This window comes from Indicator indicator, chromosome 17, assembly GCF_027791375.1.
Source record: "Indicator indicator isolate 239-I01 chromosome 17, UM_Iind_1.1, whole genome shotgun sequence".
In the NCBI taxonomy this organism is placed as follows: Eukaryota; Metazoa; Chordata; class Aves; order Piciformes; family Indicatoridae; genus Indicator; species Indicator indicator.
The window spans coordinates 12857429-12876952 of NC_072026.1; the positions used below are offsets into that span (position 1 = coordinate 12857429).

The 19524-nt window shown below is 46.4% G+C and overlaps 1 protein-coding gene across 3 annotated transcripts in view; it reads left to right on the forward strand.

Moving 5' to 3' along the window:
* The window catches only part of GAB3 (GRB2 associated binding protein 3), a 61737-nt gene that overhangs the window by 32139 nt on the left and 10074 nt on the right, over positions 1–19524 (forward strand). For 2 of the 3 annotated variants that reach the window (XM_054388607.1, XM_054388608.1), the window contains exons 2-4: positions 11715–12018; positions 12885–12893; positions 19044–19254. In XM_054388607.1, coding sequence (XP_054244582.1) covers positions 11715–12018; positions 12885–12893; positions 19044–19254 — 524 coding nt within the window. Of the gene's footprint in view, positions 1–11714; positions 12019–12884; positions 12894–19037; positions 19255–19524 lie in introns of all 3 variants that reach the window. The other variant, XM_054388606.1, reaches the window with a different exon arrangement.

Below are 19524 nucleotides of genomic sequence, written 5' to 3' on the forward strand. Positions count from 1 at the left end.
ATATAAATCCCAGTAGAGATCTTTAGAGTCTGTACAGCTAAGAACATGCAGTGAAATCTGTGCACCCCTCCACATGCCTAAATCCAGAGCTCATCTGGATACTAGATAGTTACTGTTGTGCTATTGGACCTGTTTCTATTTTTCCTTCTATCTTTGTACATATGTCCAGAAAGATTGGTTCTTATTTTCAACACACGTGACCTGCTCTCCGAGACAAGTCCTCCCACATGTGTTCCTCCTCTCTGTTTTTCTGCTTGCCTCCTGCACACTTCCTTTCTCCAGGCAGTTTTAGGAGTGAAATGAAGTGCAAAGGTCAAAGCCTTTGCATCATGTAGCTGTGAATTCAATAGGGTGTACAAAAGAGCAGTCCGGATTTGGCCCAACATGGATGTGAAGGATAGAGTTCTTTACTGCCATAGGCATCAAGCCGGTCCATCAGCTGAGCAAAACCCTGCACAGTGCTTGGTTTCCCTGCGTGGACCCACATTGTTATGATCAGGCAGAAGTGTTACAGCATAAACATTTGTGGCTTTTATTCTGATCCTGCTGGCTACTCTGGTTTTCTTCACTGGGTCTGACAGTGTGTTGTTGGAGGGTTTAGTTTTAAAACAAAACAAAACAAAAGAGCGGTGTTGTGGTCCCCTACTAAAAGAGTCACTTTGCCCAATTTCCTGTTTATGTTCCTTCTCTTCAGAGCTGTCGCATCATGTGAGCACAGACAGTTATAGATAGGCTGTGTGACTGTTGCTGACCTCACACCACATGTTCAGTTAACAAGGTGAAACAGCAAAATTTGCTCTGTTTGTGTAAAGAATACTGAGAAAACTGCCAGTTCCAAGTAAAATAGAGGGAGAGGGACTCCCGATAGCCCGAGGCAGGGTGCAATCTCCAGGCAGCTCTTTCTGGTCTTTAACTGCTTTGCACATCTGTATTTACATTGTGTTTGTGACTTACAAGAAAGGGGATTAGCCCCAACTCTTTCTTTCCTTAGTGGAGCAGGTTTGGAGTCCTTCCATAAAAGCTATTAGTTTAGCAAATTTGCTCAAAATTTGTCCAGACTTTAGTCCCATTGGTGTATATTTTTTTTCTATACTGGCTTCCAAAAATGACTGAAAACTCCTGTGACTTAGCTCAGTTATCCAACAGATGACTATACCCAGCATTTTTGTTTCAGAACTATTGTTTCTTAAACAACCTAAAGCCGCCTAAAAATCCTTTTAGAACATGCAAGACTTTTGGATTAAAGCCTTCCTAGGAAATCAAAATCTACCTAAGTTTGTACTTTATTACTCTGTTAGTATTAAAGAATTTATTGTGAACAAGTCAAAGAGATATTAAGGGTTTCCAGGCCATTTTACATAGGGAGTTTTCATGTGATATTATGAATTCCTACTGTGTGGCATGAGGTTTTAGCAGCACTTTTCCCACTAATGAAGTTATGTTGTTAAATCCAGGAAGAACTCTGTCAGTGCGTTAGTTTCTACTTTCTCCCTGTTTTCAACTTGTTTCTGTAAAAAGCCCAATCCTACATCCTAAGAAATCAAAGTTGTGTTTCCTAAATGACCAGAGGAGTGACACTAAGCCAGACCAGTAGTTTTCTGTCCCATCAACTTCTGCCACCTTAAACAGAAAACAAGAATTTCAGATGGAAAAGTCACAACATAGATTGGTTGAAGCCAAACCCACAGATGTAAGAGCCTACCTTTGGGTACATGGAGAAACCTCCTGATTATCAGGAATACAGGATCACTTCAGAGGCAGGTGTATTCCCATGACAGGTGACCAAACCACAACATATGCAGCGTGTAATGATCACGTACCAGCTGTCAAGTGCTTTAGGATTTAAAGGTGAAAAAACATGCTCCAGAAATTTAAGCTGCATTCAGGATGATAATAATATCATTTTAGATACTACATGTAAACGTACTGTGAGGGAATATGGAAGTAAAACTCTTGGCTAGCTGGTGCAGGTGTAAACATCCTCATGTAAAGAGTCCTGCCTGTAAGTCTTCACTGTCAGGGAGCCTAAATGCCTGAAAAACTGTAGCAGCAGTCTGAAAGTGTCATTTAGGGGGCAGCTTAGAGAAATTAATGTTTCACTGTGCCTGCCCTCAGGAAGGAAAAAATGTGTCAGAGGAGAGGAAGGCTCTGGGTGGGAGTAGAAACTTGAATGGCTTTAATCACTTTAGTGCTGTCTTCTTCTGCTGAAACCTCTGCTCTGAGCTGTGACCTATTTCACATCCCTATTAAAAGTGAAAAAGACAGACAAAATGAAACAGAGAGCATGAGGATGCTCAGGGTGTGAGTGGATGTTCGCCCTTGGCTGCTCCAGCAGTTTGATTCCTCACAGCTGGGTGTCACAGCTTCTTGGGCTGCAGCATGCAGGATTCCAGGTGAGATGGGATCCACTTGCCTGTCCCAGGCAGGGGAAAGTCCAGCTGGCCAAAATCAGCTTCCCTCCACCTGGGGCTTTTGCTTGCCCATTGAACCATCATTGTGATGAGAGCTGGTGGCCCAGTGACAGCACAGGCAGCCCAGGTGGTGGGTGGCTGTACTAAGAGTCTTGTGGCTTCCCAGACTTGTGTGGATCTCACACCACAGCTGGCTTGCTTTGCCTTAGCTTCGTTTTCCATTGCTTCTCCAGATCCTTTTGGGCACTGCTTTATAATGATGCCGAGCCATAAACATTTCAGCTCCTTCCTGAAAGCCTGTGGGAATGTCTTTGCTGTCCTGTTAGTCCCAGTAAAACACAGCCAAGCACACTGGGGAGTTACATTATGTATTAATACCAACTGTGTCTTTTTACTGGCACCATGCAGATGCTGTCAAGCTCACTGGCCAGCGCTGGTCACTTGGTGCTCCTGACAAATCCCACTCAGCCACAAGCCTCTCCTTGGGAGGTGCAGCCCTCCAGGGCACAGCTGGGTTTCTGCCCTGTGGTGGAAATTCACTGTAATTTCATGTTGACTGATCCTTATGCTTTCGATAAAGGAGCTCAAAGGGCCCTGCACATATTTGCAGGGCAGCTATTGGAAAGAAAAGCTCCAAGCTTTCAGCACCAGCACTCTCAAAATAGAAGAAATAATAGAGAAGTCATGCCCTGGGCTGACAGTGGGAAGCATAGCTTATTAACTTCACACCTAGAGTTCACTGTTAAATGAATCCATTGCAACAGGATTGCCATCCTGCTGTCTCTTCTTTGGTATTTTGTTGCAGTGGATTTCACAGGTAAGGCTTTACTGGCTGGAGGGATTTTGGTAGGCATGGGACACTAGGAACCAGTGAGTTCTGTGGAGATTGGTGGGGACAGTCAGGTCCTGCTTGCACCATGTTCGTTGGGGTAGGCAGTGCTGTGAAGCCATTTGACACATTGCAATCCTCAGAGGTGACAGGGAGCCTTGGTCTTTTCCTGGTGTGGTAGACTTTGTTGTAGTCAGGGAATTTTTCCCTGCAGCAAGATCTTGTGGCATGAGATGCCCTGTCAGCATCTTCCCCTGCAAAGCTCAGGGACCTATCCAGGGCCCATTACCACAGCATCAGCATTTCTTTTGTGTAGAAGAGCCCCTTGAGACCCACCTGCTGGGACCCATGGGGAAAGGAGGAGAGGACACAGTTCTGCACCCCTTCAGCCAGCAGCAGCTTGTGCAGCAGTTTCTACTCACATGAGAAGGAAGGGGATGCTCTGTCAGCTTGCCAGTATCCTCAGAAGAAACCTCTAACCAAAATGTTTGTGAGAAGCACAGTTCTTGTTTCTTTACAGCTCTTACTAAATGACAGAGGACATGAGTGAAATGCCATTTCTTCATCCAAGTATCTACCTCCTTCCTCCCTCCCCAAAATGCAGTGGTGGTGTTATTAGTTTTACTTTCAGAATTTGTTTAAGTTTTTTAAGAATGTAGAACTCCCAAGTTTTTGGTCACTATGGCTTTGACCCTTCATGCCCAAATGAACCCAGTAGCTTTACAAAGAGTCTGCATATTTATTAAATAGCAGTGACTCATTCTGTTGCAGATGTTTGTATATGCAAAGCACCATAAATATTATGGATTAGGATGTAGACCAGGCAATGGGAATGTGTGGAGATTAGCAGGCAATATATGACTCTGGGACTTTTTATCCTATTTTGTAGTATGCATCATTTTTTCTTCACAAACCGCAGGTTTCTTTTTGTAAGAAACAGAAACAAAGGAAACCTCGCTGCTTCTACAGGACGTCATCTTAGATGCTTTATGACAAAGCTTTCATTACACTTACAGGGCAGGAATTTTTTTGGTTAGTGTTTTTAGTCATTTAATGTGTCTGTGTCACCTTGAAAAGAAGGTGTTTCCCCTTCCACTACACACCCATTTTATCTCCTCTTGAGGAAGACTCATGCTGACTTTCTTGAAACAAGATTCATCTAGAGTCATACTGAAACTACCACAATCAGAAAGACAAATGACTCAATAAAGTATTCATGTCTTATCAGATGGAAATACAGTGTTAGACTGTAGTCTGTCTGGAACTCATTGTGTGTTGGTCCTTTGCATTGGATGAGCCAGACCATTTCATAGAATCATAGAATGTTTTGGCTTGGAAGGGACCTTCCAAGGTCATCTAGTTCAACCCCCACTGCGGTGAGCAGGGATATCTTTGACTAGATAAGTGTTAATCTCTACTGAAAGCTGCTCTATATGGAAACGTTGGTTAGCTCAGAACTTTGCTCACAATAGCTGAGCCCTAACCTTCAGAAAACAGCTGTAGTGAGCATGAACAGGTACAAGAAAGGAGAGCTGATGCCTTTCCAACACCCATGGGAATTCAGCTCAGCTTCCAGGCACCCAAGCAAAGGGAGAAAAGCTGCTGCAGAAAATGTATCCTTCTATTTTCTTGGTTAAACAGAATTACATGCCTGTGGAGGCAGAGGAAGGCCCTCAGGGAGGAGTATTCCTCTCTGAAATCGAATATTTATTGATTTTTCTTTCCCATCCATAAACCATGAGTTTCAGCCTCTCACTGCTGAAGAAGTTTGTCTGAGTAAACAATAAAGGAAACCAAACAGTAAAGGAGACAAAATCTTAGAGAAGCATTAAACCAGTGGGTGATGGGCAATGAGCTCAACAGCTCCCAGAGTGCTGCACGGGGACACACTGGAAGGGACAAGCAGGCAGCCTCATTAGGGACAGATTTATTACTCAGAGCTGACAGGAGCTGCAGACTAACAGCCACAACCGAAATAGCAAAACCGTAACTCCAGCTGGGGGACGGGCTGGGTGGTTTAAGAGGTCTTTTTCATCTCAGATTTCTGCAAGTGAGTTAATTGAGTGCTATTACTGAGCAATGCAGGCTACTGAGCAGAAGGTGTGAGCCCTTCAGCAAGGGTCTTGCAGTCTGAGGAGTGCAATCTGAATGGGGCTGGCCCTTTTCTCTTGAAAGAGTGACATAAAGAACTCCCAACAATGTCCTCAGCTCTTTGAACATGTGGATGCTTGTTGGGAGCACTGCTTTACTCCTTCCCAATGCACATGTCTCTCTTGCAGGGACCATATTATGCAGTCCCAACGCCTCCTGCTTTGTGCAGACAGAGAAAACTTTCTTAACTTACATGGTCTTAATGGATTTAGACATCAGCTGCTTACAAACCTGTCTACATATGAATTTTAACTTCCTCTTCTAAGTCATTTACAGGAAATGCTATAAAGTTCCACCTAATGTTTAAAAATTATTCCTTGAAAAGAAGACAGGCTTTGAACACTGGTGCCTCAAGCGCAGGCACTCCTGCATGACTATTACCCTGCAGCTCTGCTAGTTCTCTTGCCTCAAGTATACCTTGTGGCTCAAGGCAGCAGAGCCACAGCAAGAAGCAGGAGAAGCATTGTGCACACAGGTACTCCCAATCCTCAGCCATCAACAGGAGGGTATCTGGGCCAGACGGTTTTTTGGTGAGATTTGTTGCTTTCGCTTTCTAAGGGAGTTTGAGGGATGAAAGCAATCCCAAATGTTCAAACCTTCACAGTCCCCCCTGTCACTGAGTTCTCGAACTCTTCTGTGAGCGTTAGACTTCCCCATGGCAGGCCTGGGGGTGAGCATATGTCCTCTGCCCAGAAGCATGGCTTCAAGGCCACCAGGCAGGCAAGGAATCAACACAGCCACACTTCCTTCTGCTTTCCACTACAATCCCCCTTACTGCATTCTGTAAACTGAAGATTATCCTCAGACGGGAGTTGTGAGCATTACTTTGGCAGGTGAAGCATTTCAGATTTGTTGGGTATTCCGTGTTTTGTTATTAAATCCAGAAATTAAAAAAAAAAATCAAAATCCCACATATTCAGGCCAATTTACCTCACTTGGTTTGTATGTGCTCTAATTAATTATTTAGATCTCAGATACTGGGTATTTTGTACATAGAAATGAAAACATGGTCCTCAGACAGAAGGTAAGCAATGAAGGTCCTTAGCTAAATCTTTCCCACACAGGTACTCAGCTCCATTCTGGCCTTGTATAACACCTAGCTTCTTTTCCAGCACAGTCTGGTTTTATTGGACGTGCTGGGGTGGAGTAAATGTTCACATGTAGTATCATTCCTCTTTAAACTTCACTTATTCAGCAGAAGCAGAGATGTCAGATTGTGGAAGTAGTGATCGCTTTCTTAGAAACCCTACTGAAATGAAAACAGAGCTATTCCTCTTCCCTTCAGAAGTGGCTCTGAGATTCCCGAAGTAAAAAATTCAGGAGCAAGACGAAAACACTGATAGCTTGTGTTGCACAAAGCAATGTGCTGGCATCTGACCAATGCTGCTGCAAATTCTTTCTTCCTTTTGGCACCAAACTATTCTACTTACCAAGGACAGATGAAAATTGTTCTGAATTTATGTTGTCTCTTGTCTGATCTTTCTGATAAAGCCTTCTCTCTAATGTAAGCAAAGCTTTGCAGGACGTGTAAACGTATCATCATTGTATCATTTCTTCATCAAGAAGGAACTAATTTAAAGAGGCCCCTAAGTAAATGCAGTATTTCCTATAAAAGTGCATATTCTTTCCATAGTGTCAGTGAGTAGTTTATATTGAATCCCAGGAATCAGTTCCTATTTAAATCTGTAGGTTACTCCATCTCAGCCATGGGAGCACAATCTTTCACGCTTAAATTGATCCAGATTCTTTTGTAAACTTGGCAGCATGTGCAGCTCCAGACTAAATCCTGTCAGATATTGTTGGCTCTACTCAGCTGCAATAAATCCCTCCTTGCCACAGCCCCACCACTCCAGTACTGCTGGCTCCTCAGATGTCCCCACCAGCCTTGAGGCTTACAGCCCACGAGGAGGAAGGTATTGAAGCAGCACAAACCTGCAGGTTGATAGTGCACACTGTGCTGTCTGGGACTGGAGGGAGCAGGGAGTGGCTTCTTGCTGTATCACAAGGTTTTGGCACTGCACATCCTTCCCCAGCAAGGCTTCTGCAAGCTGTGGAGAGCCCCTGCTGGCCCCATGATCAGCACTTTGTTTCATGGTGCTGGCTCAGGCACAGCTTCTGCTTTGGGTGAGTGATGAGGAAAGGGAGGAAGGCACACACTGTGTCCTGGTCTGTGGGTGAAGGTCATGCTGCAAAGACAGAATACCAGGGATGGTAACAGGGGAAGGAGGAGGCAGCCTCAGGACTGGTAAATGGTAAAAAGTACTGTAAGCATACAACTGTAAAACCCCACCATGCTCTGCTGATGGACTGGAGAGGAGTTGCCGTGGTGCATGACTGCCTGCCTTGCAAGACAGGGGTTGGGAGGTGCCAGACAGATTCTGCACTCTGACCCAGGGCTGAGGAGCACCAGCTCCTGTTCCAGCAAAGTAGACTGCACAGTCCATGAGCTGCCTGGGTCTCTGTGAGCTAAAAGCTGCTGCCAACATCTTGTCTGGCCAAGGTCTGCCACAGCTGGACTCCCAGTGACTCCAGGGTGCAGCAACCCCTTCCCCTGAGGAAAGGAGACAAGTAGCTCATTACAGGCAAATGCCAGGAAAATGAGAGAGGATATTTGACTCTTGGGGACAAAAAAACATCATGCCGAAAGGTGTGCCAAACCCCTGCTTTGCCTATGCCGTGGAGCAGGGCGAGTCCTGTCTATTTGCAATGACAATTCGTGTCCAGTTGCAGGCAAGCTGTGACTGTCTCAAAAACTCGGTGCATTGTACACTCAGCATTGTAGGATAAGGAAAAATGTTTTGGAGTACAACGTTTTGCAAGTACAGGCACACATCTGTTAAAGTTTCCGTTCAGAATGGAAATGAGCCACTGGGATGGAACAATGATAAGTCTGGATATGAGAGGTATCCAGAGAAAAGGTGCAAAAAATGGTCTTTCAACCCCACCTACACAGGTAGCTTTTTCAATAGCTGGTGCCTTTCCTCCTAGAGAGTGGAGGGAATTAAAAGGAGCCCAAAGAGGAAAGGTGCAAGTGCACTCTGTGTGTGTGTATGCAGTTTGATGGTGCAATGAAGCTGAGATTAAGAGCAAACACCCAGGAGAGATCTGTTCCTGTCCCTTCCCACTCTCTTTCCCTGTTTCTGGTGCTGGCCGGCCTGTGCTCAGGCAAGGCTAGGTCCTGGGGCAGTGGACTGGCTGCGCTCCCCATTTCCCAAAGTGGGATGAGGCTGTTTCCTCTGATGTTGCTCCCTGAGACATCTCCCTTTGGCAGGAGGCAAGGAGCAGCCCTGTCTTGGGGCAGCAGGCGAGATCTCTGGACAGTGCCAGCAAGCTGCCCATCTGCCAGGCTGCACCACCACTCTGGATGGCTGCCATGCTGCTGTGGCACTTGCACTGATTTCAAGGGATGTTGAGTGCTCAAACATCTTTGAAGGTCTGAGCCTGGGAGTGCTGATTCACTCATGCTGCTGACTAAGGCTGTGCATATTTATAAGCTGCTGTCCCTCAGTGCCTCTCCCTCCCCTTGTGTCCAGGTCCAGTGGCCTGTCAGCAGCATGGGCAGGGTATTTGCTCTGGTCCCTGCAGCTCACATCGAAACACCACCATGGGTTTCAGAGCACATTAATCTTTGGGGCAATCAACGGCTGCAGTCAAGGGCTGTTAGTTTTGTCCAAGCTTGCGGTATCACCAAAGGGTGATTTCTCAGTCCCTCTCCACCCCCCACCTTCCTGCATGTTTCTTACAGCTCATGTGTTACTCCCACAAGGAAAAGCTTCTCTGTTGTTGGCCAGATGGGTGCTGGCTGGCTGCACAAGCCCTGCTGCAGAGGCTGCGAGGGTAGCCATGAGGGGAGTGAAGAAGGGAAGCCCACCCTTCCAAGAGCAGTGCAGATCTGGGCAGCTGGCTGGCATTATTTCCTCTTAGCCCTGTTTTCATGGCCAGTCGGCTGACAGCCGCTGTTTTCTCACACAGCCTTAGCCCTGCTCTTCTCATCCATCACATACTGCACTGCTCAGGCACCTCTCCATCTTCAGCCACACAGCACCAGCCAGACGATAAGCCTGATCACATTGTGTGTCTGCAGGGAAACAGGTTATCAGGCAGCTTCTCGGCCAGTACAAAACAAAAGCCAGCAGAGCTACAGCCACCCCACACCACTCCAAAGCCAGCCTTCACCTCTCCATGGAGGGATTATCACCCTCTCTGCAAAGCACAGCAGCGTTTTTTTTTTCTCATAAGTGGCCCAGGTTGTGCTGAAACTACAAATCCATTTAGCTTCGTGTAAATTAACACAATAAGGAAATGTGGACAGGTACTGGACCATTCTGACTAACATGGTTGTACTGACCACTGGTAGGTAGCCCTAAGCTGGTCCCAGGGGATTGCAGGGGGCAGAGATGTGGACTTTTTCTGCAGTCATACATATGAGATACTGGCTGGGCTGTATTCCAATGCTGAGGCTTGTTAGCCAGGAAAGTGTCTTCTTCATTAAAACATTTTTCCTTTGTTCCTATTTACTTTGAGGGGTATATATATTTTTTTCCTGGATCCCACAAAATCAGAATTGTATGTGATATGTCAGTAATCTGTTATCTCTAGCTACTTTCAGCAAAGACCAAATCACTTTCAAACTTCAAGAGATCATGAGGGCAAGACTTAATTTTCTTTGTGCAATGCACTTTGCACCTCACCTCTGGTTCTTGATGTGACACCCCACCCTGAAAACCCCTCTTTTACAGAGGCTGTTATGTGCTTATTTGTCCTTGCAAGAGTTCCCTCTATGATATTTCAGTCTCTGGTCCTTGTCATGGGTTGTTTTTGAAGAATCTTTTTTTTTTTTTTTTTAATAGGTTTAGGTGCTGCCAGGATGAACAGACTTACTTCTAGATAAATTTTTGGATTAGTATTGATAGACTGTGAAAAACTTGCTTCACTGAAAGGAAACCTCTTGAGAAGAAGAAAGAAAAAATAAAAGAAAAAAAAGCTTTTTCTTAATAACTGATTGCTATAATTTTTTGTTGACTGTTTTGACAGTCACCATGCCTATGGGAACTCAGTGTCAGCAAAATCTGTAGTGCCTGTATTGATCCTCAGCTCTGTCAGTAAGGACTCTCAGATCTTAGTGGAAATATCCTTAGCTTGGTTATTTTGCCTTAAGCCTGTCTTTAAACAGATCCATTCTTTACGAAATAAGATTTGGATAGGGAGTTTGTTGTTGTTCAGATGTTTCATTAATGACCTTTAACTCTAATGAAAGTAATTAAAACAGCCAGTGGCTGTATAGCTATTGCAGGTACCTGGGCAGTGTGTGACCCCTGGCACCTTTCCCAACTTCAGCCTCAGATTTATTTGCTCCCTGGTAGCCACCCAGGCCTTGCTGGTTTAGGCATAATTTTATCCAACACAGTTTTTGTGGACATTGGTAAGGGGAAACTCCTAATGTTCTATTTCAGCTTTTCTCTGTGAAACAGGGCTCAGGATGGCTTTCTTCTGGCTCTCAAAGTAATTGTGCTGATGACAGCTGTAATCAACAGTCACTTATACTGTTGATGAAGTAAAACAACTGCTGGAAAAATGGGAAAATATGTTATTTGGTTACTAGAAACTTGCCTATACCTTTATAAAGTATTGCTGTATCTTAGCTCTGCCAGGACTTGATTTAAGCCAGTATGGGACCCATACCTTCTGTTAATAGGTTCTAAAACACATCAGTGTTTACCAGATTGGTTTGGGTTGACAGTCACTGGAAGCAGGGTGTGTGTGTAAATAGACATTCTTCTGTAAGGTTTGTAAGTTTCCTGTTTAATTTCTTAGCACTGCACTTCCCTTAAGATGTGTTCTGGTCTTCCAGAAGTAACTGGTGGCATATTAACAGCTTCTTATTAGCACTGGAAACCATGGAAGGGTGACTGCACAGGTCATCTGGAGGCCTTGTCTTTTCTGGGTAAGAGGTGTTTGTTGACAGTAACTTGTGTACTGCAACACAGAGTGCAGCTTTTGGTGTTTTCATCTCACAAGGAAAACTGTAGTATAACCTCTTCTAAAGGTGAGTTGGTGAAGCGTCAGAACAATTTGATTGCACCATGCTGGCAGGGTGAGGGGGAGAGGAGGGGAGAAGCTTGCTCCCCTTGACCTGCACAGGGACAACCCTTCACGTTTTTTCCTATCAAACTTCAAGCTGATAGCAAGCACTTCAAACCAAAGCCACAATTTGGCCATCTTATGAAAAAAACCTATAAAACCTTAAGGAAAATATGGGTTTGTGGGCTGATTGATAAATTCTGTGGCTGGCACTAAAAGGGTCCTGTTTGTACCATTTGCAGGCATGGCGGAAGCGCTGGTTCGTGCTGCGCAGGGGCCGCATGAGCGGCAACCCAGATGTGCTGGAGTACTACAGGAACAACCACTCCAAAAAGCCTATTCGGATCATCGACCTCAACGAGTGTGAAGTGCTGAAGCACTCAGGGCCCAACTTCATCAAGAAGGAGTTTCAGAACAACTTCGTCTTTATTGTGAGAACCACCTACCGCACCTTCTACCTGGTAGCCAAAACTGAGGAGGAGATGCAGATCTGGGTGCACAACATCAGCCAGATCTGTAATTTTGGACATCTAGAAGATGGTACAGGTAGGATCATTCTCATGTTTGTCCTGGGGGTTGGGAGGATGGGCTTCTCCATAGCCTTGGGATGAGGGGACTCATGGACTTTGCTGGCTGGCTGGCTGAGCTGAGCAGGTGCTGTGGAACTCTATTTCCTATAGCTCCACACAGCACTGAGATGCTGCCAAATCCCAATTTGAAAGTGATCTCACTTTTGTTGGATAGAAGTAATAGCTGGCTGCTTGGTCTCACTTTGATGAAGTAACTCCTGCTAGAATAAACAGCAAGTCCTTAGTAAGAAAGGTACAGTTCATGTGGGAAGCTGACTGACTGTTATCTTCTGGGGCCATTTATTTCATTACGTGTTTCATATTTATTTAGTTATTTTAGACACCTGTTCTAGGAAAGTGCCTGCAAAACTTGAATTTTTCTCAGGCTGTGCTGGATGTGGAATGTGCACAGACCTGGCTATATGTGTGCATACATAAATCAATGTAAAAACACTGAGCTGTCTTAGTCTACTAATGAGAAGAAAAATAAAGAAAAGGCAGAGGACAGGAGAGTTAAAATTGTGTGTCTAGACTTGAGAGATGGCCCTGCCAGTGAAGCAGAAAGTCATCCTGTTTCGCCAGGACCTACACCTGTATACTCAGTAGGGTGAATGTCTTGGAAATCCTCCAAGAAATAACCACTCCAAGATGGATGTAGCCAGTAATTAAAGTTGGGACCTGTATCATCATTAACTTACCTTTCAAATGAGACACTGGGGCTCAGATAACAGCAATCTGTCTTTCCCTTGACATTTCCAAGGGGCAGATACAGCAGCAATTTGAGAGCTTCGTAGGAAGTGAGTCAGAACAAAATCCTTCCCCTGATAAAAGGTAGTGCAAGAGCAGATGGGAGTGGTGATGGAGGGGCTTGATCCCAAGGGCAGTAATATGTTTGGGGGTATCAAGGTATGGCTAAGCAGATTATCTTGAGATGGTCTATGTGCTGTTGTGCTCAGACTGCTACTGGTGTCTTCAACAGCCTCATAGATGTACGATTGCCTTCTAAATGAAAGGAAACAAAAGGCCATGGTGAGATGCTTTATTTTAATCTTTAATCTTCTCTTCAGTATTTTTTTTCTGAGGGGAAATGGGCATGGAGAGAGCACTGGAATGGTCCTGTTATAAAGCAGACGTCTACTCTCTTCTCATTCACTTTAGACATCACCAGGAAAACGCTGACATATTTTAATGTGCCAGTACAAGTTTCCCATGTATGCAACTTGCAAACTAGAGCTGGTAGGTTTGACGGATTGGAGTCAATATCCCTTTGGAATTTGGATGTAATTAGGGGTATTTAGTAACCACCACTGATCTGCCCTTGTTGGTACTGAGATGTTGGTCTTGCATTACTTCTGCTTGTGAAGTATTTGTTTAGTTTTACTGGTAACTCTGAAATGAAGGTACATTTTTCCATGCAAAGCAGAAAAGAGAAAAATGGTTTTTCTCTCTCAAATATTTATGCAGACTTCTGCTGGCACTGTGAGGATGTGCACAGGGAGGTGTGATCTGTGCCAGAGGAGCTAAGGCAGCAGCTGTCCCTGGGATGGATGCATTTATGCTGGGAGATGTCTGTTCAGCATTGCTTGTGAGACTGACACATGGGCAGTACTTAATATTACACAGTGGTATTTCTCTCCCAGCAAAGACTGCTAGCATAGAGGCTGATGGATGAGACATGACTACTCTTGGTGTGGCAGTTGGCAAAGCTGACATTCCAGCTTTCCGCTCCATGCAAGGCAGATTATTATCCCCCAAGAGGTTCAGCAGTGCAGAGCATTTGCCTTGGTTCAATATAAAGTCTGGCACCTGAACTTAGTCATCATTACAGACCACGTAAGCTAAGCTTCCAGACGTGCACTTAACCATATCTGTGATGGCAAATAGCTCCTAAGATCTTCTATTTATCCTGCAGCTTATGCCAGTGAGGTCAGATCTGGAGTGTGTTTCAGACAGGCTGCAGGTCATGTTCAAATCCTCTGATGTAAATCTCCACAGTTCCACAGGTTGCACATCACATTTCAAGAAGCTGCTTATTGCTTCAGCTTCTTGAAAGCACCTAAATCCCCCAAACGCCCGTAGGTTGAAACAAATTAGCCTTAAAAATTAACATAAGAAGGGGAAAGCTCTATTAAATGCCATATGCTTTTTTAACTTGAATGCTACAATGTTGAAAAAAAATAATAGTCCCCAAAATGAATCATCAAAAGAAAGACACATCAGTTGCAGGAGATTTTAGTAAGCTGTTCTTTGTATTAAAATTAATCTCAGTGCTGATAGAATGTTGAGAAATCACTCACTCTTAATCTTCACATCTCTGAAACCTTGCTGTGATTTTGAGGCCTGAACCCAATCTGCTGATTTCTCTGCTTAACACACAGAAAGTCAGCTACAGGTTTGTGCAGTGACTCAGCTGTAAACACCATCCCATCATTCCCAGTTAGTCCCTTCCAGTAGCAAATAAGCTGGACAAACAACCAGGTCCCAGTCATCAGAGGCCTCTGGTCACCCATGTGAGCAGCCAGATGCAGACGAAAGTTAGCAAAGTGGCAGCTGGCCCTTCAAGGACAGCTTTGGAGTCAACAAGAGAGAGGATGGCTGAGAGATGGAGGCAAAATGCAAGCTGCAGGCAGATGTCAGGAAGCACCTGGTAGGGTGGCTGTGGGAAAGGACTTGCCAGCAGCAATCATCATGCTGCAGCTCTCGGCTGCCACAAGAAACTGTGTTGCTGTCTGTGCAGAAAATGGCAGGGGAGCTGGCACCTTCAGGGGAGTCAGCTGGAGCAGAAAGGAAGAAGCCTGCCTCCCTTTTCTCCTACCCTTTTGATGTAAATTCTTACTTTCAGCTCTGGTGAAGGCTCCCACTAGACCATGTTTTTCCCAACACCACGGGGACCCTTGGCCATGTAGAGGTCTGAGAAGACATTCAGACCAAGTGGCTGGGGAGGGGATGAATGAGGTGGCTACAGGACACTGTGGGCACACTCGCTCCCACATGCAATCCAAAACAATGTCATATAGCAGCTGCTCATTGGAGAAACTGCTGTGAAGGTTGTTTAGCCTTTTTCATTAGGAAGCCTTAGTTCTAAAGATTGTGGCTGTGCATCAAATGTTCCCCAGGCTGTGCCTTGGCAGGCAACTTCTCAGCCTTGGGTTTTCCCTTCACTGCTTTGACAGGATGCCAGCATTGTTCCACAGCTCAGGTAAATGCCTGAAGGTCAGTGCTGGTCTCCATTACTCCCATTTCTCTGCTTTCTCTCATAGCACCCAGGGCCACAGTGGAGCCCAATATCCCTGGGGAAGCCCCTTACTGACGCCCTCCCTGCACTCTGGACCAGGATGTTGGCAGGGTCACCCTAAATGGGAAGTTAGCTTTGAGCCTCTCTTGGATGCTGGCAGTTGGATTAGATCATTACTACTCATCCACCTCTCCTTCACCACTGGTTGCTCTGTTGTGCACACCCGTCCTTGCCATCTGCTGGGACCCTCTCCCTTTCTGCCTCCTCCTCTGGTGGCTTCTTTGCCTCCTTAAATGTCTCTTTCTTTATGTTTTTTTTTCCTTTCCCTTTAGCTAATGTGCACAGGTCCTGCCTCTTGTGGCATGAGGATGATTTGATGCCCCAGGACTTTCCTGCAGCCACAATAGGGAGCAGCTCTGCCAGCCAGGGCAGCATGTTGGGAGCAAGGGGATCCAGGACATTTGCATTGAGGGGCTGTCTGGAGGGACTGTGCTCTCCTTGCAGAGATGCTTTCTCCTGAGTGTCTTCCTTTGTTTCCCCACTCTATTCCCTTACACAGTGGGGCAGGCAGCATCCCAGAAGGCTTGCTCGCAACAGCACTTGGCCCACACACAGGGGTTCAGGGAAGGTGTGACAGTTCTTCCCAGCCCATGCTGGAGGACAGGCACTCAGGATACTCCTTCCACACTCAGCTCTCAGTAGGAGGAAATCCCTTCTTGCTGCACTGACTCAAGGCTGCTTCTTAGTGTCAGCCTCTGGCCCCTGGCCAGGAACCGCGGGTGGCATTTCCAACTCCTCAGTGCGGCCATGCAGCCTGGTGGTGGATTGCTGTGAGCAGGACCTTCCAGTGTCCAGTTTCACTATGTCTCTGCACCTCTGCTACACCATAACAATTTCTGTGGAGTGGGGTAGGGTCTGTAGTAGGAGAGAGAAGCGCTGTTTCTCCAAGGAGTGGCCTTATATAGATGGGGAAACTCACTGCAGAAGACATGAAGCATCCTCAGATCAGCAGATGTGACTTTCCCCAGATCTTTTGTGTTAGTACCCTTCAGAGCAGTTATTTTGGCTGCCAAAGCCTCCCACTGTCTCTGACAAAGGGGAGGACAGGCACCAAACCTTTTCTCTGCCTTCTCACTGTTGCAAGTGGCCATGCATAATTTATTCCACCCAGCTGCTGTTGTGGTACAACTTTAATGCACACCATTTCAGTTACCACCAGAGCTGGCAGGGACAGGACAGTCTTTTAGAAGCTGGCTACAGGTCCCTGAGCACCTGAAGATTAGAAGGCGGCAGGTCTGCTGTGCCTCATCCCTCCCTCCTCCTGCTCACAATGGTTGCCATGTGGTCTGCAGCTCACAGCCTTTCCTGATGGGATAATCCATGGCTAAACCTTGTGAGTACCAGATGGAGTTCAGGCCTGTTCATTCTCTGTGTTAATAATCCAGAATGTCATTAATTTCTCTCTTATGCATTGTGGCAGCTTTTAGTTGATTTATTTTTTAAAAAATGTGGTGAGATGGTGATGTGAACAGGCTTTTCTGAGATCCCTATGGAGTTAGCCCGGAGCATATTTGATCATCTTAAGCTTGCAAGACAGCTTTCCAAGTCCAAGATCCAAAAGCAGAGTTACTGTCTGAGCCAGCATAATGAGAAAGAGCAGAGTTATTTTTCAGATGGGAAGGCTGCAGCCCTCAGGTCTGCTTCGCAAATGTGAAAACCCATAAAAGCCCTTCCTACCAGATGCTCACTGCTGAAATCCCACTGCTATAAGCACCTGCCCAACATTAAGCAAATGCTTTGCTTAAGCTCAGATTTAAGCACGTGCTTATGTGCTTTGCTGCCCTGGGGTCCATCACTGCCCCAGACCTGCAGAGCTAACAGGAGGAACCAGCCCTGAGTCAATATTGGTAGACAGGAGGGAAAGAGGCAGCTGCCTCACCAGTTTAAAGAGATGAGGTGCGGGGAAGTGCAGGGAGAGACCATCATCTGGTTTGCTTCTGACTGAGATCAGAAAGATGATGGGGCGTGGAAGACTGGGTCACTAAAGGGTTTCGTTTGTGTTCAGTGAGGTTGCTGTCTAACCACCCAAGTTTGGCAGCCTTCTCCATCCCACCTGACCTGGCTGCATATCAACCTAGCACATCCAGGGCTGAGAAATTACTACAGTGATCCAGTCAAGTGCCAAGGCTTTTTGCTATGTGCAGCTGAGGACTAGGTAGACTCTAAGGACCTCAACACACAATGCAGGATCTGGCCTGCAGAATACATGCAGATGGTCAGGGCTAGTTCCCAGCATTTCAAGCAAATTCTGGATATCATCATTAAAGAAGTGTGTCATCTTGCTACACTTTGAAGGCATGTCTATGCTTGGTTTGGCTTCATCAACAGTAGCTGGTTTCTTGTGTTTGTTTTTGCGGCAGTGTTTTTCATTTTGAAGAATAGTTTTGCAGTTTTGGCTCAGGTGGTGTCTGTGCTTTAGCCAGAGATATGGGTACCCACTGCTGAGCCCCACAGGTGCTGGGAGCAGCTCGGGCACCTAGCAACCCCACTGCCTGGTCCCCACACAGCCCTGGTGACAGAACTTGCATGCAGCAACTTCAAGCTTCATTAGAAAAATCATATTTTTTAACTGAGGGTTTGTGCTCCTGGTGCTGCTGTCTGAGCTTGCTACTGGGAGCAGGTGCCTTGGGGGAGCTGCTCTGCAAAGACTGCTCAGACCCTTCCCACTCCACAGCTGTCCAGGACAGAAGGTCCAGCTTGCACTAAGGAGTCAATTTTTGAGTTGAAATGCCCCAAAAGCAGGGCTAAAGGCTGTACTTAGCCTTAACCCTGTGTGGCTCAATCATCACTCCTTCATCCCTCCTGCCTACATCTGCCAGGTCTCTAGCAGGGATGGAGGCTGGGAGAGCAACAGAGCCAGCCTTGTGCCTGCTGTCTGGCAGATAGTTACAAGTGTTAGGCCATATGCTAACAATGAAGAGTGGCTTTGGTGGTTAAGGTGAACATGGACCTGAGCAAGTGGCCAGCCCTGCACAACATGGGCGAGCCCTGCTGCCTGCAGCCCAAGCCTGCTTCTCTCCCCATTCTCTGTGCTACAAGGGACTGGACTGTTATGCCTAAGGGAGGAGGGGCCAGGGAAGGTGTCACTGAGCCTCTGTGCCTTGTGGCCTTCAGCATCCCTTTCCTCAGTAGAGTCAACATACTTCTAGCTGGGCAATAACAACTCTCGTGGCTTTGATGTCCATCCCAGAGTCCAGCATAAGGAATATGAAGATAAAGTCTGAGGTGCAACAAATCTGGCTACTCCATGAGCAGCAAAGCTCAGTTTTATCCACTGAGATCTAGAAAGTGGGAAGAAATCAATCCCTTTGCATGTCACCATTCATTTGAAGTGCTGGAGATTAATAATTAATTATTTGCCTCAGGTCCTAAAAAAATATGTGATAAAACAGACAGCTCTGCCTCAGCACTTTCCTTAGCAGAGGCTGTCTTCCTGCCTGCCTGCAGGAGGGAGGCTACAGCCCTGCAGGAGTTGGGGACCCCAGAGCAAATGAGTTCTGCACCCTCAGTTTGGCTGCTGGCTTATCCAGCCTGGGATAGGAAGCAGGTCCAAAATCAGGCTCCCCTCTCCCCAAAATCCCACTGCTGCTCTGGGCTAAAACATCCCTTGTGCAAAAGCAACATATTGATGGCCAGGAGAGGCAGTGAGCTATGGTGAATCAAAGCCGTCCTTCAGCCAGGGCCATACTTTCCCTTTGCAGGTTCAGTGGAGAGCCTGTCCCACACGACCTCATCCCCGCAGCCATCACCAGCCGCCTCCACCCACGCCTCGCACATCGCCGATCCCTCCTTCTCTGTAGACCACGCTGCTGCTGATGCTTCTGCTGCAGAGGAGACCCCCAGCGAGTCGGAGTCAGTCTTCCTCCCTGACTACCTCTTCCTCTCCAACTGCGAGTCGGGCAAGCTCAGCCACAACAGGTACGTCTGGGGTCTGTCAGATGGATTGGCCTGGAACCACCCTCTGCCAGCCCAGTGGTACCCTGGGAAGCTGGGGCAAACTGGTCCTAGAGCCCTGCTGCTCAGGGTAGCATTCTGAGCAGACCAGGGGACCGTCAGCCTAATCCAATTTACAGGGGGCTTTTCATAGCACAGATAGCAGTTGATCATCATATGTTGGTCCTGTCCCTTTCCATGGTGGGGACCACACATATGGTCTCACTCCAGACACTGTTTCTGCCTGTTGCTGCC